General features: G+C 41.4%; 1 protein-coding gene across 2 annotated transcripts in view; it reads left to right on the forward strand.

The window, feature by feature from the left end:
• Positions 1–25,929, forward strand: part of GAREM1 (GRB2 associated regulator of MAPK1 subtype 1) — a 98,533-nt gene that overhangs the window by 11,204 nt on the left and 61,400 nt on the right. For both annotated transcript variants that reach the window (XM_050307201.1, XM_050307192.1), the window contains exon 2: positions 11,984–12,124. In XM_050307201.1, coding sequence (XP_050163158.1) covers positions 11,984–12,124 — 141 coding nt within the window. The remainder of the gene's footprint in view (positions 1–11,983; positions 12,125–25,929) is intronic.

The raw sequence follows: 25,929 nt of genomic DNA on the forward strand, positions 1-25,929 counted from the left end.
AATAAATAGGAAGTCAGTAACAGCATGCAGTGCAATGCTAAATGCTGACCTCCCACCTCTTAAGTATTTTGCTTCTCCAGCTAGGCACCTGATGCTAAACAGGCACTTGGAAGTGTATCCTCCAGTGGACCTCACAGTATTTATAGACACATCTGAGCAGGAGCTCTCTAGCTTGAGGAATGCCTGCCTCTAATGAAAGAAAACCTTGGCTCTCTTAATTAAGTATTTAAAGGAGCTGATTTTGGATGGCAGAAGGCTGTTCAGAGGTCTCATTACTGTGGTATTTTTCTTTCGGTCAGGTAACGTTGTCATTCTCTATATCTGTATCTATCAGACTGCTTATTAAAGTTACTTTCTGGATTGCTCATTTCCAGGTCTGGTGCCGTGATGGCAAAGGGCAGATAAATATTTTATTTTTTTTTACCCCCTCAACTTTGTTCATGAGAATTCAAAATGGAAAATAAACTAAACGTCAGATCAACATAATTCCTTTCTCCCCCTCTCTATGGTAACAATAAACTAGGCTGAAACTTCTGTTGCATGCAATGCAAAGTGATTTAGCTTTCTCCCCAGTATTTCTTTTCTGTGACCATTTTAAATGTTCTTAAAGCTGGTCATGACTTGCTATTATTCTTAATCCTTCAGATTTGTGGGTTTATGGTGACTTTAAAATCAGAAAGCTTTCTTTCATAAGAATCTTAGTTTTTAATGAGTTGAGTGAATCTAAGATTTTTTCTTTCCAATTTTTTCCCTTCAAATAAAAGATATCATGATTAATAGTTGGCACCATTCAACATGCTGCAGGGTATGAGAATAGTTTAGAGAATTGCTGAGATTTTCTAGGTGGTTTGTAACCATGGTGCCTGACTGTTTTGTTGAATCAAACTTAGAGCTAAATCTGTCATGAGGATACAGCAAATCTGCATTTACATCTGCTGATGTTCAATATTAATGAGTAATTATGATAGCAGCAGAAACTTACTGTGTTTTGGAATCTGAATGTTAAGATGTTGTTGTACTGAGTAGCTTTTTCCCCCCTTGTGTGGGAGTGGAGAGCAGTCTGTGTTGATAGATATGTTTTGGCTTGTTTTGCTTGAATTCATAAAAAGTAAGGTTTCTCATTCTGGGATGTTTGTTATGAAGGCTTGAAATAAACACAAACAAAGCTCAATGAAATCTGTGTTGTTACTACTCTTTCTTTCTTTTTTTCTCACTGTTTTTTATATGAACACAAAGAAAGCAAGATGCCAGGGTTCAAACTGTGAGATTGCTGAAGTCAGCAGGGTGTTTACCATCAGTGGCAGTGGCACCAAAATTCCACTTACTGCTTATTTAAAATATTTGTCCTTTTCTTTCCTGCAGTAGGTCAAAAAGGTTTTTTGAAGACTCACTGAGATACTGTCTGTGTATTTGCACCTACAGAAAACCTTGTCTTGGAACAAACTGGAATTTTCAGTGGATTAATCTGTCCCATAGCTTTGTAATGAGATTATGGTTTATGCTGATTTGTTGCAACAGTACTGGAACATCCAGTCATTCCAATAGCAAAATGCTAATCCTAAAGAAATAAATCAGTCTTCTTGCTGGCAGGCATAAAAAGAATAGGGGGATGGGAGCCTCTGCTCTCTTCTTAGGTATTAGTTGGTGATAACTTAAGTTCAGGATCAGTTGGATTGAAGCAGTTTGATTGTATCAGGCTTTTGCAAAGGGATTGGAAATTGCAGAAATAAAGCCTTATTTCCTTTCTCCTGATTGTGAAATATTTCATGGTCACCCAGAGCAAAGTTTGATCACAAAGTACTGTGAGGCTGAGGAATTACATCGATACCTGAAGTACCCCAAGTAGTAATATTAGGCAGTCTGAGGGTGATGCTGTCCTTGATCCTTCCTTGCTATAAGCAGTTAGGGTTGGTGAAGCAAACGAGGTGTCCTGTGCAGACAACTGAAAATTGTTCCAGTGTAGCCAACAGCAGTTGTGTTTCATCCAAGGGAAGAGGTGTACAGTGCGAAGAGGCTTCATCTTGGACAGAGTATTTTTGGGGTAAGTGCATCTTGCCCAGCTCTTCCTGAAGCTGCAAGAAGATTCAGTGTCCCTCCACCATCCAAAGCTGAGACAAGTGTAACTGCTGGTGACAGACCTTGCTGCAAATAAGCAGCTTTTGGGCAGCTGAGTGTCTCCATCTGGGCTGGATGGGGTTAGATGAGTTTCATGGACATTTCCTGCCTTGTCTCTGCAGTGGAGTAACAGACACTGTGTGAAACTCTTGAATAGTTTGTGAGGCACAACCTGAGCTGGCTTTGATGCCTGGGCTCTCCTGTGGCTCAAATAAAAATATTTTCAAAAAATTAAAAAGCACTTTTTACCTCTTTTATAGTGCAAAAAGCAACTACTCTAAAGACCACTACATTGAATCTTAATTTGAGAGACAGCAGACAAGATTTTTTTAACTAATTTTGTCTGATCTTCCCTCCTTTACTAGCAACTTTTTCCCTTTTCTTGCTTTTGGCAAAAGAAGGAAGCATATAACTCATCTTAAAATCAAAATAAGTATGAAACCTTATGCTGTCAAGGGAAACTTGTCATCCACTGGAAGATGTGGAGTCTATGCAGCTGATGGAAGGTTAAGTCAGTGTTTGGATTTTTTTTTTTTTCTGAGAGAGGGCTGTTAGATTACAGTTTGAATCATGACAGAAATGTTGGTTTATCCAGAGAATAGGAAGCAGCACAAATGACCATGCTGCAGGAATGGAAGTGTTAAATCAAAGCACATACTGAAAACTACTTGGGAATTTGTTTGAGAAGGAAGATGGGAAACTGAAAAGTGAGGCTGATTATCAACCGTCCTAGATATAACTGGAATTTTTATTCCAGATCCTTGTGTGGCAAACTCCAGAGATTCTGTAGCTGGGCACTGAGCCCTCTGCTTTCATCTTTTCCTCTATGCTCAGACACAGTCAGATGAGACCACTGTCAGGCTTTCCTAATGAATCTGCCTACTTTAAATTAAAAATTTAGTACACTATGTTTTATAGCCCTGAGATGTTTAAATTTTAACGCGGGTTGGGTTTGTTTTGGTTGTTTTTTTTTTTCATCTTACTCCTAGAAACTACAACATTTGCTCCTAGAAATTACAATATTTATATCTTTTTAACTCACTGGCAGTCTGTATTTAGACTTTGCATGATATACTCCCCTGCAAGTTGTTTTGCTTTTCTTTAAACAAGGAAGTTTGTCTGATCAGCTAGATTTTAATTTTTTAATCAACCTTTTTTTGTGTCTGTATGGAATAACAAAGTGAGACTGATAACATGGAGAGGATTTCAGAGCAGATTTTTCTCCAGTAGCAGTGTTTTCTACAACTGCATGCTCTTTTTACTTCTCTCCCATTAGGCATTTTATGCAAGAGTAACTTTTCCAAGCATCTGTTAAGTCATAGTGATTAAAAAAAAAAAAAAAAAAGAAAAGAAAAAAAATTCAATTCTTGTAGGTCTAATGTTGCTACAAGTAGGATTCATCATGTAACAAAATATTTCCAGGGTTTTCTTTCCTTCCTTTGAGAGACTTTACAAGGATGTGAATTTTTTCCATACAAGTTCCCGTTGCTACTTAAGGCTTGAAAATTTGGATGTTGTTCTCTACCTAATGAACGTTTTCCGCTGACCTACATCTAGACCAGTGCTTTTGCGGAAGAAATAGCACTGGCAGGCTGAACAGCTCATGGAGGTTTGACTCAGTAACTAAGTACAGTGCCAAAGCTTAAGCAAGCAAACCACCCTAATTTAATATTTATTAGTCTTTGACATTCATTAAGGTATGTCTCCATAGATAAATACCCAACAGATACTCTGAAGTATGATGCAGCATGCAGAAAACAAAAGGTTTGACTTCCTCCACCCTCCCTCAGAGTTCAGGTAGAAGTTGTCATGCGGAGAGGTTACATGACCTGCTAAATAATAATAAAATAAAATTATTTGTCCTAATTTGAATATTCAGGCTTAGAAAGAACTTTTTGTTTCTTCTCCCAAAGTGTAAATTCCAAACTCCTCGTTATAAAAGCAGAAAGCTTTAAGTATTAGTGAAATGGTCTGTAGGAGAAGAGGCAGCTGTTGTGCCAGTGAGATGTTGTGGCAGTGACAGGACTGAGTGCTGGAGGTAGTGAAGGATCATGTGTTGACAGCCATGTGGAAGTCAGATGGAAGCTGTCCCATTCACTGTTGAAGTTTCAGTCTGCCTGAAACAGCAAAACCACTCTGACTTCAGATGAAGTCCGTGCTTCTAATGGAAAAAGGGCATTTGCTCACTTGTTTCTTTCATTCCCTTGGTGAGAACTGCCCTCAGATAGTCATGTATGATAGCAATGCAGGTGTTTGGTTAACAAATAGAATATACTAGGTCTGTCTTCTATTGAGTTGTCACTTACTAATTTCTTTTGTTTCTCCTCCACTGCATATATTAAAACCACAGAGGGTTATTTAGGCATATAGTCTTGTTCCCTAAGTGAAAGAATTCATGCTGATCTTTGAATTCAGGCTCCAATGAAAATAGATGGTGAGACTCAAAGAGTTTGGAAAATTGACAACTTGGAGTTCTCTTCCATTGGCCTGTTGTCCATGCTAACAATTTGGGTGGAGTTTTTTCTGTATGATTTTCAGAGAACTTACACTCTTACTACCATGAAAGCAACATACTCAGGTGTAGTGCTGCTTGAGCACTAGTGGTGCTTCTGTATGTCCCTGAAGCTAATGAGTCCAAATTGAAATTAACAGTGAACTCTTCGTGATGCAGCCTGACATACATCTTGATCTTTTTTGGCTTACTTGTTTTGTGCGGAACAAGAAGTGGATGTCTGTTGTTTTTCTGTGGATCCTTATGCCTTGGTGTTTGTTGTGTTGTATTTCAAGAGATCAGAAGCCCAAACGAATGACTGACTAAAAAAGAACCAAAGTGCTAAGAGCTGTTTGAAGATTATGTGAAGAATGAGTCTGCCAGTCAGACAAAACACAGACTCCCAGATGAGAATGACTCTGAGTTATGATTGGGGTTTTTTGTTGTTGGTTTTTTAGTTTGTTTGATTTTTTTCTAACAAAAAACAAAAGAATGTTGTGGTACCCAGCCTAGTATTAACACCTGACCATACTGGGAAGTGTACCTTGGAAAGGCTTGCAGGTACCTGTGGTGCTCACAGACCCTCATTGCCAAGGAGGCTGAAGCTGGTGCGTGCAGTGCCTGCAGTTCATAGGTGCTCGCTGTGCACTGCTGGATGTTTCTGACCTGTGTGTGGACTCTTCAGGTGTGCTGTCTCATTGGTGCTGGGCCCTGAGCTTCCTATTTTTTGGATGAGGGACCCCTGAACTTTTGTGCTCATGAAAGGAGGCCCTTGACTTCAGCTTTTACCTGCTGTGGATCTTCCAGAATGGTGAAAAGGAATCAAATTCATCTTAAGGTGTTACCATGTGTGGGAACTCTGTGACTAGCTGTCACTTGAGAAGGATCTCAAGTTTGACTTTCCAAAAACAAGGCAGCTTTTGAAAGTTTTTTAGTGCATGGTGTTGTAGGTTCCTTCTTTTGGCATGGAAAAGCAGTGTTGGCATTTATATTTGTGCTAGCAACGTGACCTCCCTCTGACCCGAAACATCTCTTTGCTCAGAGTCATGAAGTCTGTGATGCTGTTTTCTTATTTTTTCTTTTTGCCTTTTTTTTTTTTAACAATAGATTGTAACTTCATTTCATACTGGCTAGGGTTGTCCTTTGTTTTTCGTGATGCGGTAGGATAGTTTTAAGGAGTATGTTAATGCATGGCTTGTTTGCTCCTTAACCAGGGTAAGTCCAGTGAAGCTTCATATCCACTGGAGCAGATACCGTGTAAGTAGGACTCCTCGGTGTGATGACAGCAGGATAAATAAAAAAAAATCTCACTTGTTTCTTTTTTCCGACTTCTAATAATTTTGCTCTCTTAGCTTTCAGTTGTTGCAAAATAAACCCTCTTCCCGTGTAACACTAGCCTCATGCTGACAGTTCTGCATAGTTACTTTGCTGCAGACTGCTCACCTGACCAGCCAACCACTTCGTTTTGCGGTTGCACAAATTAACCCTTATTCCTAGCAAATGTTAGTGCAAACTTGAGTGGGGATAAAGTTGAAGTTATTCTCTTGTGTGATTTTGTAGGTACCTGGCTGAGCACCCACTGAAATGATTTTTAATACTGCTGAGATTTTTCTATGTAATGATATATAATGTGATTGTGGAACATTAGATGGAATAATTAAACTCACCACCTACTTAACTGACCAAGACAGTCTGGGTGATGCACTTAATTGTACGGCATCTGTTGCCTTGCATGCAGATGGTGCTTAGGCTTAATGAAAACACATGGCCCTAAGTCTTGCTGAGTCTTCCCTGGGGTTTTGCAGGCATCTTCTTCACCAGTTATTTCACAAAAGCCATCTTAAGTTTCTTGTGAGCTCTTTTCTGTAAGCCTTTTTGATCCAGGAAGAGCAAATTCAGGATGCTTGAACTAATGTGCAAGGGACAGCAGTAAGCTCACTTTGCAGTCTTGTGTGATGAATGAGATGAGTGGAATGTCTCCATAACCATCTTCCTGGCAGGAGGAAATGGTATCTAGTTCATCTGGTGTGTGCAAATGGAATCTGTTACGTTACTGGAACCTTGCATGCGACTTCTCTTTCTCTGAATTACCTTGTTACCTACTATTTTAATGTCCCCAGACGCAAAGCTTATGCTTTAAGGCAGTGATGCAAACTCTTAGCCACGATGACAAAGTGTGTGGCATTATAAAGCGTTTATATTCCTGTAGATCAGTGCTTATTTTTAGCAGTGTAGTTTCTGTGAGTGAATGAGTCATATTGGCCTGAACATTTTGCAGTGTTATGTTGCAGTGGATGTTAGTTTTAGGAGGAGAACCTTAAAAGTTGGGTTTTGGTTGTTGTTTGGGGATTTTTTTTCATTTTTTTGATGAATTTTCTTTAGTGGTTGGTGTTGAAAAGTCGCTATTGTCTTTGGCAAGCAGAGTATGTGGGACCTGTGTGAATTTTATTTTATGGACCGCAATGGGACATTAGGAAAAGGCTATTCACTAAGAGGGTGGTTGGTCACTGGAACAGGCTTTCCACAGAAGTGGTCAAGGCACCAAACCTGTCAGTTCAAGGAGCATCTTGACAATACTCTTAGTCATATGGTTTAGTCTTAGGCAGTCTTGTGAGAGGCAAAGAGTTGGAGTTGATGATCCTTGTGGGTCCCTTCCAATTTGAGATATTCTGTGATCCATAAGGAAGCAAAGAGGAGGTGGGAGTGCTCAGACCCTTCAAAAATGGAGTGGTCTTCAGTTCTACCCCCAAGGCTTTACCCTAGACATTTGTTAATTGTGAAATGCTAAAATAAATAAAAAGTGCATGTCTTTAGGAAGTAAGCAGTGGCAACAACTTGCAGGGAGGTCAGTGCTTGCTTCCTTATGTGCTGCAGCTTTGACATTTATAAATTCAGCCCCTGCACGTAGCTGACCTCTGTTTTCTCACCTGGTTCTTAAAAACTGCAAGTGAAAATAGAAGTTTATCTCTGAATTTGTAGATCAAGGTGTCCTGCTCCCACTCTTGCTACAGTTGTTAGCTGTTAATTTGAAATTGGAGTGTTTACAGTGACAGAGGCAAGATTTGCCAAATGTGGATGATCAGTTTTGGAAGTGGAAAGAATTATTAAAGTATTGCTATTTAATGCAGGTGGTATTTAATAAGCATGTGACTCTTGATTAAGAAGTTACCTTTTTTTTTTTTATAACTTCATCAATGTGCGAACAATTTTCCTTTCCTGGTCAGCATTCCCCCTGCAACTGCCCTTCAAAAGGGGTAGTGTTTGCAATATTGGAGGTTTTTAGGAATTGTGAGGAAATGGGTCATGTAATTAAAAAATGATAGTGAACCTTGTGTGCAATGAACAATGAACACATGAAGAACTGTTGCAGTGCTGCTCTGGTGGTGCAGGGTGAAGTAGCCCGAACAGTGGTTGTGGTCAGAGTGTTTGTGGGAGAACAGGCTAAATTTTCAGTTCATACAGGCTAAATTTTCAGTTCAGAAGCGTGAGGCTTTTAATCTTAGGCAAGGATGGGTGTTGACACTTTATTTAGGGTTTAGGCACTGTTAGCGAATCATGGGGTTTTAAGTTTCAGGCATGATTATGAATAAACTTGACTCATATTTGGAAAGAGACAACTTGGGATAGAGTGGGGACTTGCACGTTGTAGTTCTTTGCTTCTCTGACGTTTATTTGGGGGGAAGAAAACCAACGCAAATATTTGCCTGTAGATTCTTTGTAGTGGTTTAATTATATTACAGGCATGTGGGGTGGCAGGGAGGTGAGGGTGAAAAGACAGAGCTAATCCATACTGGATCATAAGAGACAAAACTGCTACTGAAGATGAGTGGCCTGTGTTCTCTGTTTTCTCATGGCGTCTTGTTTTTATGTAAGCAGCAGCGTAGGAGTATGTTGAATAGGTGAGAACCGAGTTGCATAGTTGGTGAATGTGAGGTTTGCTGAGTTCTCTCCCACATAGCTAAAATGTGATTAATGGAAGGCTTGTGCAACTTGTGTTACTGAGGTGGGGGGGAAATCAGATTGAATGTGTGTGGCTGTTTTGCAAGGTATGGTTGGCCAAGATGTGTAAAGGGCTAAGTCTGGGCTGGGTTGGGCTGGGAGCCGAGTGGTGTAGCAAGTGTTAGAGGTGTCTCTTACCTGGAAAAAACCTCCAGGAAGAAACCTCTTTAAAAGCACTGAGCAAGTCTTATGGGGGAGACAGACTAGAAGAAAAGGGAAGAGAGTATGTATTGCCATATTGTGTTGTCCTCAGTCACATTTTCCTCCTGTAGCATGGAGACCATCATTAGCCAGGTGTTTTTGTGAGTCCATTATTTCCTTGGTGGCAAGGAACCTTTTCCTATAAAGCAACCCCAGGAATCCATCTCACCCATGGTTAGGAAAGATCAGGGCTTGGTGAGAACAGACCTGCCTGTTGTGAGGGAGCCAGGGGGAATGTCAGCTCCCTGTCACATCTGCTCCACCTTCTCTCCTTGGCTCAGTCTTCCGTGGCAAAGCACAAAATTCATTTCCGGTATAATTGGTTGCAGCAAATAATTGTTATAATAAGAACTGTGGTTTACAAGGTCCTGTTTAAAAAATACAGCTACTTCCAGCTGCAGACTCAATTACGTAGTTTAGTCTTGGGCCTGCCTTACTAATCTCTTTTTACACTCACCTGTCCCACCCAGTTTTAGTGGAGTAACCACTTTAACAGATCGTGGCATGTGAGCCATGACTGGAAGAACCTTTTCATAATGGTTGTCTTTATTTTCCTGAGAATACGTTTCTCAGACTCTTTGAGAGTGACCCATACTCTCGAAGTATAACACATAATTACTTCCCTGCAATCCTGGATGTAGGATCCGGTCTTCCTTTAGGTAATGTTCTGAAATTATACCTACAGATTGTAAGGCAGAGAAAAAGCATACCAGAGATGCTTTGTATTTTATTCCAAATTTGTTTACCACTGGCAGCGAAACCAGTAAAACACTAATTCTTCCCTTAGGTGTCATTGGTTTGATTTTGTTGTGGGACAGAATAATTGCTTGTTGCTACAGATTATAGGAAGCATAAGTGTAACAAGCTGAACTGAAATATGAGTCTCAAATAACACCATTTATTATTATTATTATTATTGTTGTACTTTCCCTCAAAATTTTAGCCACTGAAGATAATTTTTATACGTATTAGGAGTTTTCCTGTGAGAAGAAAACAGGAGATGCTTGAGGTGTGATAATTTGCTAAAATTTAACAGATGCACAACCCCTTCAGCAAATGTATTTGAATTTCTTTCAAGATATGTTTGGGACCGAAGAGTTCTCCGACGCTGCCTGGCAGTTTTGCCCCTCTTCCCTAGACTTTCCAAGGTCCCTTATCCCAGTGTGGGTGGAGGGGTAGTGCTTCCCAGGGATCAGGAGCTGGTGTTGATCAGCCTGCCTGTCTGGGCTGCCAAGGGATGTGGTCCAAGGAACACTTGGAAACCAGTTCATGAAACACCCTGTCTACCTGGAAGCTACCTTCTGTGCTGTGAAAAAGAAGGAAACCTGGAAATGGTACCTTCATGGGAGCAAAAATGACTGGTACTAAGGAACTCTGTATAGCTTTTGACTTTTTAAAATTTTTTTTTTTGTTCCCCTTCTACAACCCCATAATAGCAGTTTACACAGAGTTGTAAGTTAAAGACCCAAATCTGCAAAACAGGAACTTTTTTTAAAGTTTAACAGGCCATGAACAGCAGACCCAGAGAAGTCCATCTATTGGAATCTGCAGGTTGGGCCAGGTCTCTCCCTTGTTTAGCCAAATCCAAGTTTCTGGAGAAAACAAGCAAAATCCTGTGGCCACAGGGTGTTGGAGCAGATGGTCGTAATGGTCTCTTCTGATTTAAGATCTAACAATTCTCACACACGCCAGTTGCTGTGTTTTGAATCGTGTAGGAGGGTGTTTTCTGATAGAATGGGAGCATGAAATCAGGCAGGAATGGGGTGTGTAGTAGCTGTTGCCTATGGTGGAAAAGAGTGCCTGTTGTGGGCAAATACAAATCTCAGTGGGAAGTAGCTCTCCTCTGCAGAGACTGAATAAGGGAAATGTCTGCTGCCCCAGGCTGAGGAAATTCTCATTCTTCCACTGACTTTTAGGAATATCAGAGGACAGTGAAGATAAAGTGCAGTTTGTTGTAGTAGCTGAAGGGGATGGGTTTTGTCCAAACTTGATTTCAGGGCTAAACTACTTGCGTTATTTTTGGCTGTAGCTGCAGAGGGCTGGTGGGAGAGAAGGGAAATGAAATTTAAAGCTCCATTATTCTTGGCCCGTGTTTAGAGTCTACTGAGTGTTCCTGAAAGTTCAAATGACTGCTCTAAAGACACCTTGAGAAAGGCCACGTTTTTGTGTTTAATGCGGAGGCACGGTGGGCAGGACTGCAGGTGTGTAAGAGCAGTCTGCTATCATACACCCTGCTCTGTGAAATTTTTTTCATATATTATGCTTGAGATGTATCGCTGGCATTTTGAGTGGTCTGTCTAATCTGGCTCTTGCAGTTGCTGGAAAACCAAGCAATGCACTCTAGTCCTGATTGGGTGCTACAAACTGCAGAGAAGGGGAGAATACTCTGCAGAAATGCAGAGGAGTTAGTAGGGACAGGGGAAGAAAGGAGAGCTGTATCTCTGGCTGTGTTCGGGATTGATATGACAGACACCAGAGTACAAGAGAGGGCCTTACAAAGATGAGCTACACATTGTCTGGGGGGGCTTCTGGTAGAATTTCTCTCTGGGAGGGGACTTTTGTATGTGTTTTTACTTACTTATTTCTCCTCGTTAAGTGATAGGATTAAGTTTACAGACCTATGAATGGCTAATTAGGCAGTGACTTGCAAAGGCATAGAATGACAAAGTGTGATATCCAGTTACTTCATAGTAATGAACAAGACTTGGCTTCAGGTGGCTGTAGGGTAGTGTGATGCTGATCTTTTAACATATGAATATGTTGAGTTTTTGCCTTTATTTAAAAATTAAAAGACCTCTCAAGCATTTGTATCAAGTAAGATAGGCAGAGAGAAGTAGAAATATGAAAAATCTGTTTATGCAGTAAGCTTAAAAAGGAGCCCCAGAACCACTACTGAGTAATCTGAATTGTATCTCTATGATATTGTATGCATGCACTGGGTTGTTTGGCTTTATGTTTGTTTTCTGGAAGGAAAAGTGCTTAAGCTGCAAAATTGAATACTCTTTAGAATTGAAATTTACTTAACTGGATTTTGAAATAATCAAAAGTCTGGAAAAAATAAGCACCAATAAGAATAAAATGCTTGTTGTGAAGTTTTCCTAATTCTTCATGCGATAAGTCTGTTTGGTTTTTTGGTTGTTTTGTTTTTTTTTTAAAAACCCTACATCTGTTTTGCAGGAGAAACTGTAGAAGGTCTTCGGGAGAGTGATCATCTTCTGATTCATTCATGTCGGCAATGGACAACAATTACAGCTCACAGTCTGGAGGAGGGTCACTACGTCATAGGGCCAAAGATAGAAATCCCTGTACATTATGCAGGTAAAGCTATTGTTGACCTGAAATGCAAATTCAAGAATAATGAATTGCCTACCACTTACAATGATCACTTCATTTGACAGAGTGAATGAAGCTCAGCCTCTGATGCCGTGTCTGTGACTTAACTTTTTAGTAATGTTGCAGAGCACAAGAGATACTGATTTGCTCCCAGGGCTACTAAATATATGTATTTCATTGAGCAGCATATTAAGAGAACACGTAGCTATGTAGAGGAATTGATTTCAATTTGAGCATAATGAGTTGCCAGCACTTCTCGTCTGTGAATGTGGAGACACAAGTGTGAAAGCTTGAAAATGCCATGAAATGTTTGGACAAAGATGGAACGGGTTTTACACTTTGTTGCGTACTCAAGCTGCGGGGTGGATTTTTTAGTATTTCCATGTTAAAAGCCAGGGGTCCTTTGTAATAATACCATAGTTTTAAACTAACACTCCTCAGTAGTTCCTTGTCACTGTCAACCTTTTTGGATGATGTAGTAAATACTGTTGTTCCAAGTAGCTGTGATGCAACTAATCCATATTTATTTTATTATTTCAAATTACTTTTACTTTCCCAGGAAATTATTTTTAATACTGTTTCCTGCCGCTTAATGTCCTTATTCACAAGCTGAATAGAACAATACTATGGGAGTAGGAAATGCTTATCTTACTGCTGTAGATAGACAACTTTTAAAAGCTGGAAAGTGTGAACTGAAAGAGCCACGGCTACAAAGTAAAGACAGGGGCTTAGTGTTTTACTTGGTCTTCTGTATAAGCAGTTGTCAATTGAGTAATGTACTCAGCTCTGTTACAGTCTCCTTTAAAACACTGGGGCAGTGAGAGGGCGCTGAGTTGTACAAGACCTGGCTGAAATGCTGTCCATCAGTCACACCACTGCTGTAACTGCAGTGGTGCACCCTATTTCAGACGTGAAACTTGCACCACTTGCCTTCTTATGTACTGTTTCTCCTTGGAGTTCACTTCTGGAAGGTTGATTAATTTTTTTTAAGGTGCATCTAAAAGCTTGGTCTGATGGCATACAGTGTCATAATAGATGTGGCTATAAAACTTTCTGAGTTTAACTTTCTTAGTATAAACAACTTCTAGTGCTTATGCTTAGTAACACTGATTTTTTTATTTTACACCTCCTGGCTGTATAAGCTCCAGTGCTGTGGACAGATAAATATTTCTCTTCCTTCAAACTGAATGCTACATTTTAAAATCCTCACACTGATTCCTGGAAGAAAGAGAAGAGAAAACAAAGTGGTTATTGGCATGAAAGAAGATGGAATCTTTAAGGGTTTACTGAAGTTGGTTCTTAATTTTTACAGTTAACAAAGATCTGCTAAGCAGGGTTTCCTGACTCTCTGTTTCCATTCATTAATAGCTTAAATTTACACAGATAGCAGCAAAATCAAAATCTGTCCCCTAAGATACTGCAAAAGTGTTAATGTGCTTTTCTTCCTGGCTTGTGTTAATGCAGAAAAAGAATGTGTGTTTAGTTGGCAGGCTACATTTTGCTGTCAAGTTACAGAAAGTTCCCTGCCATGAAACCTTCGTTAATGAGATGAAAATACTTGAAAGTTCAGAAACTGCCACATACTGAGGGCACTTATTGAATATGTGATGGGCTCTGATGCTGCCAAAGGAGCTCCATGAAAATGGTCAGTGCTAACTTGCAGAATCAGAGCATGTCTGATGGGCTTGCCTACATGAAAGGAGAGAGGAATCTAAGCATATGAAGGATTAGTTAGGAAAGCACTGCAGTCTGGCGCTTGGATGCTAACATCGAAATGCATTCAGGGATGTCTTCCGTACCCTAAACTTAACTTGTGCTGCTGTGGAGTGTCATACAGAGATCTACAGGCTAACTACTGAGTGTGCTTTCAGTGCTGTGTGTTTCTGTGTTCACTGCTCTCAGGATCCAGAACCCTGCACTAAAGAGGCCCAGTTTAATGTAGCTGCCTAAGCCAAGTTGCTGGGCTTGGTGCTGACCTGCCACAGTTATGCAGCTGGCTCTGGAGCGAGCTGGGGCTCTGCTCTGCGCTGAGCTCTGGGAAGGCTGGGAGGTGGCAGCTGCTCCAGAATCATTACCTTTCTGAGAAAAACTTGCAGCTACCAAAAGGTAGTGCTGTCAGATGACGATTGCTGTGTGAGCTGGCTGGCACAGCCCTCCGTTTGCATGCGAGAGCTTTCTGTCTTTGCAGAAAGCAGAGCTAGAACCGTTGGCAGATGTTGATATAATCCTCAGCCATCAGTTTTTTGGGTTTAGAGGAGAGATTTTTGTCCTCGTAGGCAAATGCTTGTAAACTGTAATGCTATATAAATTTTGGATTATAGGACTGACTTTTTACATGCCTAAATTTTAAACTCCTGTTGAGTAAGATGTACTTCTTACCAGAATATCCTTAGAGAGGAACGTAAGAGCTCAGTACTTTCTAAGTTCATGTTTACTTTAATGGAATACCTTTTTTTTTAAGTCACAAGTTGCAGCATGATTTTGTTTGCAACAGTTGAGCAGGAAGAGAAGTTGAAACTGTTGTTATTCTCCTGAGATTGTGGCCTGAAGTACCACAAAGTCATCACTCACATATATAAATATGAGCATAAAATAAATCTTATTTTGCTACATGCTAAATCAGGTTTTGATACACTTATTAAACAATGCAATACAACAAATACAATAAAGCCTTGTTAAAGAAGGAAAATGCTGCGTTTTACATTTAGGTGAAATTTCATTAGCACAAACCAAGTTCTTCAGTCTTGCTGATGGTTCTTTCCTTACCGGGAAACTGCTACCGTGGTCGTTTTTGTTGAGGATGGCAAATATGGTTAATTTTTGCATTTGCTGTTAAAGAACAGTCATATATGAGAGCTGTTAGTCTAACCATTCCCTCTTGAATACTCTCTCCAGTCTGCTTCTCTTTAGAGTAAAAATTAACATAGCAGTGAGTTCAATTTTTATGTAGTTAAAGCTGAATGGCTAATGTATTTCTGGCTCCCAAAACAACTGAAGTCTTCATGTACATATAGAATGGAGAGCATATCAAAATTAATGTCCTGATAGTGCCCTTTCTTGGCACGAAAGAGTGGACTTCACAATAGTCGAAGGTAAACCATCGGAGCAAATGAACATTGCTTTGGTGTCCTTTGCTTTCCTCAGGTACACAATTCACACTTGATACTTATAGGAAGGTCTTATGAGCTCTCTATCTGAACTAGTTTTGTTTTGTTCCTGGTACTATGATGCCCTTAATACTTAATTTCTGCTCTAAAAGCGAGCACGTATCACCGATACCTTCCGGGTGATGTTAAATGTTACTGTTACTTTTATGTTAGGCAGCACTGTAATCTTTAACTTGATAAACGTCTCCTCCGCTAGCCTCTGGAAAATACTGGTTTATTATCTGAATTTGGAAGGTACAGGGCATATTGGTATCTTGAAGAATTACATTTGCTCTGCTGCTGCTCACACAGGACAGCCTCTCGTTCCTCTGCAGAGGTATCTGAGTAGGAAAATGTGTCCCAGGGTGCTGATGACCATTGTCTCAAATGTATTTTGTGATAACTGAAAGGCATTGAAGACACTGTCTGAGGGTTTTAATACTCTGCCCCTTGGGTAGATTCTTCCTTCGTTACCTTCCAAGGCTCTACAGCTTCAAAACTATGAAAAGCTTTTTTGAGGACTCTTCAAGCTACAGAGGTGGTCTGCTCTGACTGTAAATGGCTGGGGTTCAGTCCATTGTAGCAGCCTGTGCTACATGGCCACAATTCTTTATGTGTGCAGACTATTGACGTGAAAGTTGATGATCAAGTTGGATGTGGTTACCTAAAACTTGCTATGCAGGAAAAGCAGCACAGAGGGCTGTGGACTGTGTGCATACCCCCACCTACACAGCACAGCCCTGTCTTTCACAGATCGTGCTAGTTTTGGTGAGCGCATGCAATGGAAGAAAAAATACTTTGGGATGGGTTGGCAGCATCTAGGTTATTTTGCCCCAAATATTCACTCCCACGTTTAATCAAATCATAACAGGACTTTTACTGTTGTTTTTTTAGGGCCTTATCTCTGAGGGTTCATTTTCTCTACTGTCTGTTTGGGGTTTTTTCCATTCTGAGAGCAAACTGTTCCTTTGAGATGATGTTTTAAAAAAGACAAACATATAAACATGAAAGTCCTTTTCTTTTTCTTTAAGCTTCTACTAACCTTTGCCCAGGGTCTGGAGGAGACCTCTTCTGTCTCTGCTGCTGTCTGTGTGCTTACAGGAGGCAACTGATGACGAAAATACTGTTATGAAGGTATTAGAAAGTAACACCCTATTCCAGGGAGTGCCACACTATAACGCATTGGGAGTGTTGGAAATATTCCTGTGAAATCACACCTCCCCACCACAGAGCGAAGATGTGCAATTGCTAATACAGGGTAATCACTGGTGCCCTGTTCAGTTGCTTACCTAAGTGTGCTGATAGCTTTCTTAATGTCATTTAAATGAGGAAATATAAAACCCTGTCATGTGAACCTTCCCCAGGTGGGGTGTTGGGTGGGAATGAGTCAGAAGTCCCTTCTCTGGTGTTGGAATTGGTGTGCAACAAATGTCCTACTGAAACCTGTTTCTACAGGTTTGATTTGTTAATCGTGGAGTGGTGCCTGATGAGCCTGTTCCTCATGGTGTCCTGCTAACACAGAGAAAGACACTCTCTGCAGGTCTTCTCAGGAGTGAACTTGCCTTGGCAGTGGTGGAGCAGGGTACAGCAGAATCCCTGAGGTTTTGCAGCGTGTAGCTGCAGAAGTTTCTCAGGTCCAAAGGCATGGCTGCCTCTAAGGCACAGTTTTGCTGTCCCTGCAGGCCTGCTGCTGCCCTCTCTGGGATAGTCTGCCACTGGGCACTGAGGGAGGAGAGTGCTGGAAGTGTGGTGTGAGTTAGGCATCTCCTGGTTGTTTGGATGATGGCAGCAGCTGCTGTTTCTCAGTACCCACCCTGAACCTGATGCATCCAAGGTCTGGACGACCTCAGATTTTTCCTTTAGTGATGCTGAACACTCTTAGATGATTTTAGTATGCTGGGTCTTCTGTAACTGTGCTCTCTTCCCAGCCCTGGGGAGAAGAGAAAAACATCAGACTGGCACACATCCTTTGCTCGTTGGCATTATGGCATCTGCTGCCAACTTGTGCTGACTTTGGGGACAGAGGGGGAGCCTCCTTGTCTTACATTCAGTTTAGACTCCCCACTGCTTCAGGTGCAATTTGATGCTGTCTGCTGGTCAAGGAAGGTGGTGTCGGACAAAGAGCCCTTTGTCTGGGCAGTTGCCTCCCTGGGAAGAGCGGGTGGTGCCAGGGAGAGCTATGCCTATTCTTCTGTGGGAGTTGAGGAGTACAGCTCTGATGGGGTAATTTTAAGTTCAAAGAGGTGGGTGAGATCTAAGACAAGGAGGAACACTGTTCTGGAATAGAGAACTTAAGTGAGTCCTTTCCAGCCAACAGGTACACCACTCCCTGATACAAAACGTGTTTTGCATTTTAATTTAGTTTTGCTTTGAACTTAACTTGGCACCCAGCTATCACATAGTTCTCCTGGGGCTTTTGTGCCCTACAACTGAATATCACTTTCTAGAGAACAGGGCCCAAATTCAGTGCTTCTGAGAGAGGCAGTCTGCCATGTGTCTGTGGGCTGGTAAATGATTAATGAATGGATGTCCTCAGAAGAAAAGCAAGAAAACAAGCTACCCACATGTTTAACCCCCCTGGTACCCATGTTTTGTTTTGGTTTGGGATTTTTTTTTTTCTTGAAAAGGGTTATATGATCTGAAAAGCAATTGGAGGCCTTAAAGCTTTTCTTCACAGGTACTGCTCCTAAAGGAAAGCATTGCCACTAGCATACAGTCTTTGTGTTTTGAAAAGAGATGCAACTTCTGGTGAAGGATACGACCGGTGAAGGGACTTGAGCACAAGTCCTATGAGGAGAGGCTGAGGGAGCTGGGGTTGTTTAGTCTGGAGAAGAGGAGTCTCAGGGTTGACCTCATCACTCTCTACAACTACCTGAAAGGAGGTTGTAGCCAGGTGGGGGTTGGTCTCTTCTCCCAGGCAATCATTAGTAGGGTAAGAGGGCACGAGCTTAAGCTCTGCCAGGGGAGGTTTAGGTTGGATATTAGAAAGAAGTTCTTTACAGAGAGAGTGATCAGGCATTGAAATGGCCTGACCAGAGAGGTGGTGGATTCACTATCCCTGGAGGTTTTTAAGATGAGGCTGGATGTGGCACTGAGTGCCATGATCTAGATAATCACAGAGGGGTTGGATCAAGGGTTGGACTTAATGATCTCGGAGTCTCTTCCAACCTAGTTAATTCTATGATTCTGCAACCCTTTTCTCTCAATCAGCATATAGTAGTAAGTCTATTTGGTATTCAGCTAAAAATCTGGTCGTAAGCATAGTGCCTGGGTATTGCAGGGAGAGAGGGCATTCATTTTACTGAGCACTGCATGCTTCTTCAGCTCTAAGTTGGACATCAGTAGTGTCTAAAACACTTATAACTTCCCATATGGCATAATTCCATGCTTTTCTGTCAGGGACAGGATTATGCCTTAAAATATATTTATCAACATGATTTTAGTTTAGTTTAGTTACTGCCTCATTTTTCCCCACCAAAGACTTAGTTTTTCTGTCTTAGGAAATCACAGCTTTGTAGTCTAGAAGCTCTTCCTATTTGTGGATTTTTCAAACCTGTCACCTTGAAAAAATGGATGAACTGTTCTTATATACATGAGCGAATATCCATATTCTTTTTTTTGTTCAAAGAGTTACCTTCAACAAGTTTAGTTGCTGTCAGGCTTTCCCATGGTCCTGTCTGTCTGTTATTCCACTTTTCTGTGGCCACTTAAATTTTGGAAAACACTTCTCTTCTGACCTTCAGTGCAATATCAAATCACAGAATCAAAATGAAGTCAATACAATTGCTGGCAAAAATTGCTTATTCCTTTTGCATCTGTGGGTGCACTTGTTCTTCCTGTTTTTTCATCTCCCCCCATTAACCCGTCTGGCTAAGTAGCAGCTAGATGAAAAGAGGTGCATGCTTTTAGATACAGCTGTCTTTCTCTCTTCTGACTTCAGCATAAGTAAAATCTTACCGTTGCTTAAAAAAAAAAAAAACAACCAACAACAAAAAATAAGATTTGCCACAATGTTGAACTTTTTGTTTTATTTGTGAGAAAAGGAGTAGGAGGAGAGAGTGAAAACTTGAAGCTTTTACAACTGATGATTCCAAGTATCACATGTTCCTCTCAGACTTCCACAGTTCTTGGCTGTTACTCAAAGTCTGCAAACTTGAAACTTGCTGAAATTCAGCTGTGACCTTACAAGCATTCACTGTAAGGTGGTGGGTTTTCTTTGTTTTGTTTTGTTTTCTTGTTTCAGATCTCTGTGGGCAGCAAAGAAGACGACTGGAGTTGCATCAATTGGGAAAAAGCTCTAGAGGCTTGTACAGAAGAAATTAACTGGGGAGGATGACTTTTTGAAAGATTGCAGTTGATGGGAGGGTAGAATAGCAGCCAGGAAACTGGTTCCCAGAAGACTGGGAGATGGCCTGAATCACACAGGATTTGCTTGGCATTGAATTACTTTGTCTTAGCTCTTGGCTGGCACAGTGGAGTGCTGGGCTCACTTACATGATGCTGGAAAGACTTAAGTGCTTGGGAGAAGGGTCTTAAAAGCTGCCTAACTTAACCACTCGGAAAAGGCTGATCCCCACTGGGAATCAGAGGTGTATTCAGGGCTGCACTCAAGGTTTCTGTCTGATCCCACTTCTCTGATCCCTTGAGGCTGCCCTAAGAACTAGTCACAAGGAAATTGGAAATGTGGCTCCCGAGTTCCCAAGAGGCAGCTCTTCTCCTCTTTCATGAGGTATAACTTAAGAATTTAAAAGGGAGGAGGTGGATGAAAACTGCAGCCTACCCAGTGGGTGAGCTCCTGCCAGCAAGGTTTGGAAGGGATGAAGCTCCCTTTTTCTCAGCACTGAAACAAGTAATGAATTAAGCGTGAAACTGCTTCACACCTTTCCTACCCTGAAGTAGATATTCAGGCCGGTAGAAAACTTTACAGTTAAAAATCTTTAAGGGTAGTTAAGAAGCTCAAAGAAGGTCTGTTAGCCTATAGTCTGTAATTGCAATCTGGAACTTCACATCGGTTTTCCTAAAGTAGGAGTTTTAGAGTTTTAGCACCACACATCTGGCCTTGAAGTTATCCCTTGATGGAAGAAGAGAATAAAGAGAAGGCAGTTGTAAAGGCTATGCTCACTGTTTAATCAGTTAAAAAAAAAATGCTTTTCCTTCTGTGCAAACTTGGAGGAAGAATTTTTATTAAACTCTAAAAAATTGCATGTTTTGGGCTGATCTTTCATATGGATAATGAGGCCTTTTGTTAATCTCTTACATAACCCTGCATGAATTTTTCACATAAACAGAGTACCAGGTGCAGAAGAAATCAAGCACATGTGACTGCTAGGAATGGCGCAGTCACCAGTGTAACTATCCCATGACTCTTACCTGCATCACAGTGCATGCTAGTAGCAGATGAAGACTCTTGCAAAGAAGTACAGTCTTTAATGCTTAAGGAATTTGGTTTTGGTCAACTGCATACCTCCTTTTTTTTTTTTTTTTTTTTTTTCTTCTTAATTTCATCAGGTTAGCTCTTCTGCTTTTGGCTTCACTTTGTTTAAGTTTGTCCAGACTTTCTCCTTTGCTGATATTCTGACTTGTGCTTGTTACGTGGACTAAATCTGCATGGGAATTTGTGAGGGAAGAAATGGCCATAAGATTTCTATAATTAGTCTATGAAATCTCTTTCAGACAGACTGTCCCTTTTGCTTCTGGGGGCTGGAGGGGGAACTGTTACAACTGAGCTAACGTGGCCAACAAACAAGGCAAAAATTCTTGATGTCTTTCCCTTCTGTAAATACAGAACCCAGCTGGCAAGAATGTAGAGCAGGAGTTTTGATAGGTCATGTGTGTTTGGGGAGGGAGCTTCAGAGAAATCTGTCATGCAGGATGACATCATCCTGTGAATTTTTGGATACCCAAACAGACTTTTTTTTTTTCCCCTTGGAGCCAGTATTTGCTGCTCAAAACAACTGATAGGAAGTGTGGTAGGAATTCTTTGGAGCATCCTCCCCATGGAAACCGGCACACTTCACGTCTGGGAACGAGAGCTGGTCACGTCAATGCTGCCTATTAAAGCAACTGACATCACTGGTGTCTTAAGCTTTGACTGAACTACTGTACCAATTGGTGCCAATAGAAAAATAAAACCCCGCTCTATTTAAGTCATGTATAACTGTTTATATGGAGAACGTAATTTGTGTGTTTAATTTAGCCTGTGATCCAAGACAATAATTCTGCTGTGTCAGGGAAAGGCACTTCTGTGAGCTTTGAAACTTAAAGAAGTGGTGGTAAAACTGGTGCTTTTTTTCTGTCATGGGCTGTTGTGCAGAGATTTTCTGTTCTCAGTTGGCAGAGGCAAACTTGTTGCAGTAGGGGAGGGGGGAAGCTATTAACAGTAATAGCAAAGGTGACCATTATTAACTCAATAGGAGAAACATAGGTATTTAATTTGTCGCTCTGAAGGACCTACACGTTAGAGGGATACTGAAAGCGTGTGTTAACTTCCTCACAGTTTTACATACAGGCACGAAACTCTGTTTCTTCCACTCATTCCCTTTACTGCAGGTGAGACTCAACTCTTCTGTTGAACCACAGTGTGCAGTTTGATCCCTAAGGCAGACAGAGCAGGGGAAAAGAAGGAAATACACCGTACACTGTAGGAGGGCTTTCAGGAGTGTCCTCAAACTAGGAATGCCTGGCTGCTGAGCCACCTGTCACAAAATCTACAACACTGACAGATGCTGCTGTCATCTTGGATGGTTGATAGCCTATGTAAAGTAAGAAAACCTTTTAAATCAAAATGCTAAGAAGGTTTATGTTTTTCAGGGGAGGCAACTCCACAGCACACTCTTTAAATATTTGCCACTGGTTCAACCTTTCTGGTTCATCTCACATGAATTCTGTCCTGCAGTAGACTGGGAATAGCCAGCCAAGGCTGGCTGGCTGCATTTAAGTGGCTAAAGTAATTCAGACTGGCTGCACCTGTTCCTTGTTACCTTGTTTCGTGGTGCTCACCTGACCTGTCTTTTACTGCCCGTGGACCAGCTCATCGTGTGAAAGGTCCTGTTTTCATTACGATGGCTGCACATGTGCACAATAAGAAAGAGGAATGTGTGATTAGGATGCAAGATCACATCTGAAGGTTTCTGAAGGTCTTCATCAAAATGATGGGAAGTGCATTTGTTGTCTTCTACCAGATTTGGTTTTGTTTATTTATATTTTGTTTATTTTTTTTTAACCATTAATAACCTTTTGAACATAGCTGTGAGGTGTGTGTCTATAGAGGAGAAAGAGTGTTCAGCAGGAAGTACTGATTGGGGAAAGCTGTCTCTGATAAAATGCTGTATGAACCAATGTGTTTCCAAACTCAAAAAGTCTGTATAGGCAAAGTGGGATGACTGTGAAGCTTGATGGGAAAAGTGAAATACTGGTGAGATGGGTGGGCAGGGTGACTTGTATAATCCAGTTTTTTAGCTACTGTGTCCCTGCTAAGTTAATTACTAGGGTTCAAAGTGTGTGTGGGGAATTAAGACATTTGCTACACAAATGGCATCTCCAAAAATAGATGAAAAACAAAGTAGTGCTACACTACAGATTCATGGATCTGAACTGAGGGATTCTTATGAATGTGACTTAGAAACCCAGAGCCAACTGCTGGGAAGGATGTGTCCCTCAGAGTCAGTGTAGGGGAAAGGCTACAGCATATCCTGGGGTGTGGGATGAGAAATACTCTGAATAGGAGTGGAGTTGCTGCATCATATTAAATCAGCTTTAGCTTTCACTAGATGTTGTGGGATGTTGGATGGGCGAAATGGTCAGTACTTCTAACTGTTCATGGTATCAGATTTTTCCTGTGCAGTGCTGTCGAACCCTCCAAGAGGACAGTTGTTATAGTAACATAACACGTGAATTTAGACAAACTTTCTAAATAAAATCACGTGAGAACCTGAATTTGAGTTCAGACTGGTAGTGCCTTAAAGCAGTGTGTAAATAGAAGAGAGACTGATATTTATAAAAAGATCTAGTATGCATATGGTCCTATCTGAAAAAGTGCTTTATCTGATTCTAAAAAGGCTGAGATGCACTTGAAGGGGTTGGGGCTGGTTGGTTGTTTTCCTTTCTTGTCACTTTGATTCCCCTGGCTGACTACTAGCCCACTGCAGGAAGTCTGGGTGACTGTGGGTTACCTGTGCTTGTGTACTGGTGTGGTAGCACAATGATGTTAAAGGTACACAAAGGTATTCAAAGAATCCTATGGATCCAATGGACACGAAGGTCTGCAAGAGATGTTCTAGGTAGGTGGCTGGGAGTGAATGTTCTTGTGCTGCCTCCCTAAGCTGGGAGCACAGTGCACAGACTTCTCAGTGGCAGACAGGTTTGGCTGATCATGCCAGCTTATACTCCTGTAGTCGTCCTGCCGGGTGTGGGAACGTTAGGGCAGTAGTAGGGAGGGAGAGGAATGAGGGGAATTTGGTGGTGGAGAGAGGAAGCAGGAGACAACAGTAGCAGCCTGGGTGGTGGTGGATGCAAGGAGCAGGAAGAGATGGAGGGACAAAGGCTCCCCACTGGGAGGTCGGGAAATGCTAGCCTTGCAAGGATGAGGTACTCTGCCAACCCTGCTTTGGGATCAGGGCTCCCATGTCAAACCAGGAACTTGCTCTGAGCACCAAGTGGTTCTCAATACTCTGCTTATGAAAATTTCTGGTGCCATTTTAACAGAAAGTTGCTTTGCTAATCTGCATTTCTGGTTACAATTCTAATGACTAGAATTAGTCTGTCTAGAAGAAAGAGACATATGGCAAGCAAATGGCCCTTTTTAATGAGCCTCCCACTCAGCAGTTGGCTGCTCATCCAGTTTGTGTGTGGCGCAGTCTTAGAGCAGCATCTTCATGCCAGGAGAAAAAAGTAAAAACCCTGCAACCTTTTGGTGGGTTTTCTTTCAGGGAGAGGAGCAGAAAACAGATCATAATATAAGTACTGGAGAAAGACAGAACCTTACAGTAGCTTTTTCAACAACTTGTTACCAAAACTATAAGAAAATGTTCCAGAACCTAGTTTAGAAAGCTGGAAAGCACACAGTTCTTTACCTCTCAGTGGCGGCTGGGTGCCATATGTACTTTTTTACAGCATGCAGAGTTTTCTAATGGTAAATAAAATAAGTAACATAATGTCTAACTTCTGAAGTCACAGTAGTCTGAAAGGCCATGGTAAGTAGTTGTAGCTGATCTATAAAATCATATTAAAATTAATTTCATTAAATACTTGATGGAAAATACTGTATTTGGTAGCCAGTAGTGGGGACCGTTGTTCTTAAACTGGTAGGTACTACCAGTGTGGGAGCGTAAAATTTATGATGGCCAGTCTCTGCTGGTAGTAGCAGCTGTGTGACTGATCTAAGAGAAATCCATTGCCAAGGCGTAGCTGTGTAAGGATTCATGCAAGTAAATACTTACTTGTTTGTGCCCAGCTCCCTCATTCAGCCTTATGCCTTTAGATGAACTTGTAGCAAGGTCAGGCTGTCCTTCGACACTTAACCTTGCCTGCTGAAGAATATTCTGTGCTATGGCAATGACTTTAAATATTGGATCTGACGTTAGCTTTTTTCTCGTGTTGGAATTAGTTTGTGTATAGGAAATGGAGAATATCTTGTACTCCAACATCTTGCTGTTAACCCCTTCTGAAGCTCTGCCTCACCTGATGTGCAGTAGTGCTACTTTTTCTTCTTGCTCATGTTTCTAACACTTCTCCTGACCACTCAGTGATTGCTTTGAAAGTGCAAAATGCTTTGCCTTTGTGTGCATTTGGGACTACCCAGGCCTCAGCTAAAAAGAGAGGGCTGCTTGTGCATTCCTCTGCCTTGAGCACTGCCACAGCACGGTGGTTTAGTTGGATCCTCTGTCACTGGAAGAAAGAGACTGAGTAGGTATTTCTACAAGAAAAAAGAGAGATGTGGTTCAAACCTGTTTCAGCAGGACTGCCTGTGAAAAGAAAGGGAGATACTGGAGTTCCCTGGGGTGGTAACAGCAGCAGCAGTGTGCACCAAACTCTTCACCTGCTACTATTTACTCTGCCTTTAGTTGCTATGACTAAAATGCTTGTTGCTCTTTCAGAAGAGGAAGGGAAGCTATTTAGCAGCAATGATTGTGCTCATCTAGCTCTTTTGATAAGGTATGAACTAGTAATTGCAACTTAAAATAACTTCTCCCAGTCCATCCCTTAGCTGCACAGTTGTTATCTAAGCAGCCTGGAAACAAAGCTATGCTGGTAGCCTCAGGCACTGCCAGGTCTAGTGTCTGACAGACTGGTTTGAAATCTGGGGACGAGCTTTTCAGCTGGCCAGCATAGTCTGGGTGTTGGGGTTTTCTTTTGTAGACTGTTAATCTGCAGTCTTGCAGGTTTTCTTCCAACTGTGTGTGTCTAGCAGGGACTCCTGCGAAGTTCTCCCTCCCCAGGCCTTGTCTGGATGCACGCCAGCTGAGTGCATATGTACAAACCTTTTTCTACATCAAATTGCTGGTGACCAATTATAGCAGCACAATATGGAGGGGAGGAGAGGGGAGGCATCTGACCCTCTGTATTTGCCAAGTCATATTATCATAGCAAGGTGTGAGTAATAGCTACTCTCTAACTCCCTCCCTCTGCCTCCCACTTCCTCTCTCT

Source organism: Myiozetetes cayanensis, unplaced genomic scaffold (assembly GCF_022539395.1).
Source record: "Myiozetetes cayanensis isolate MyiCay16 unplaced genomic scaffold, myiCay2020 scf1, whole genome shotgun sequence".
Taxonomy (NCBI): Eukaryota; Metazoa; Chordata; class Aves; order Passeriformes; family Tyrannidae; genus Myiozetetes; species Myiozetetes cayanensis.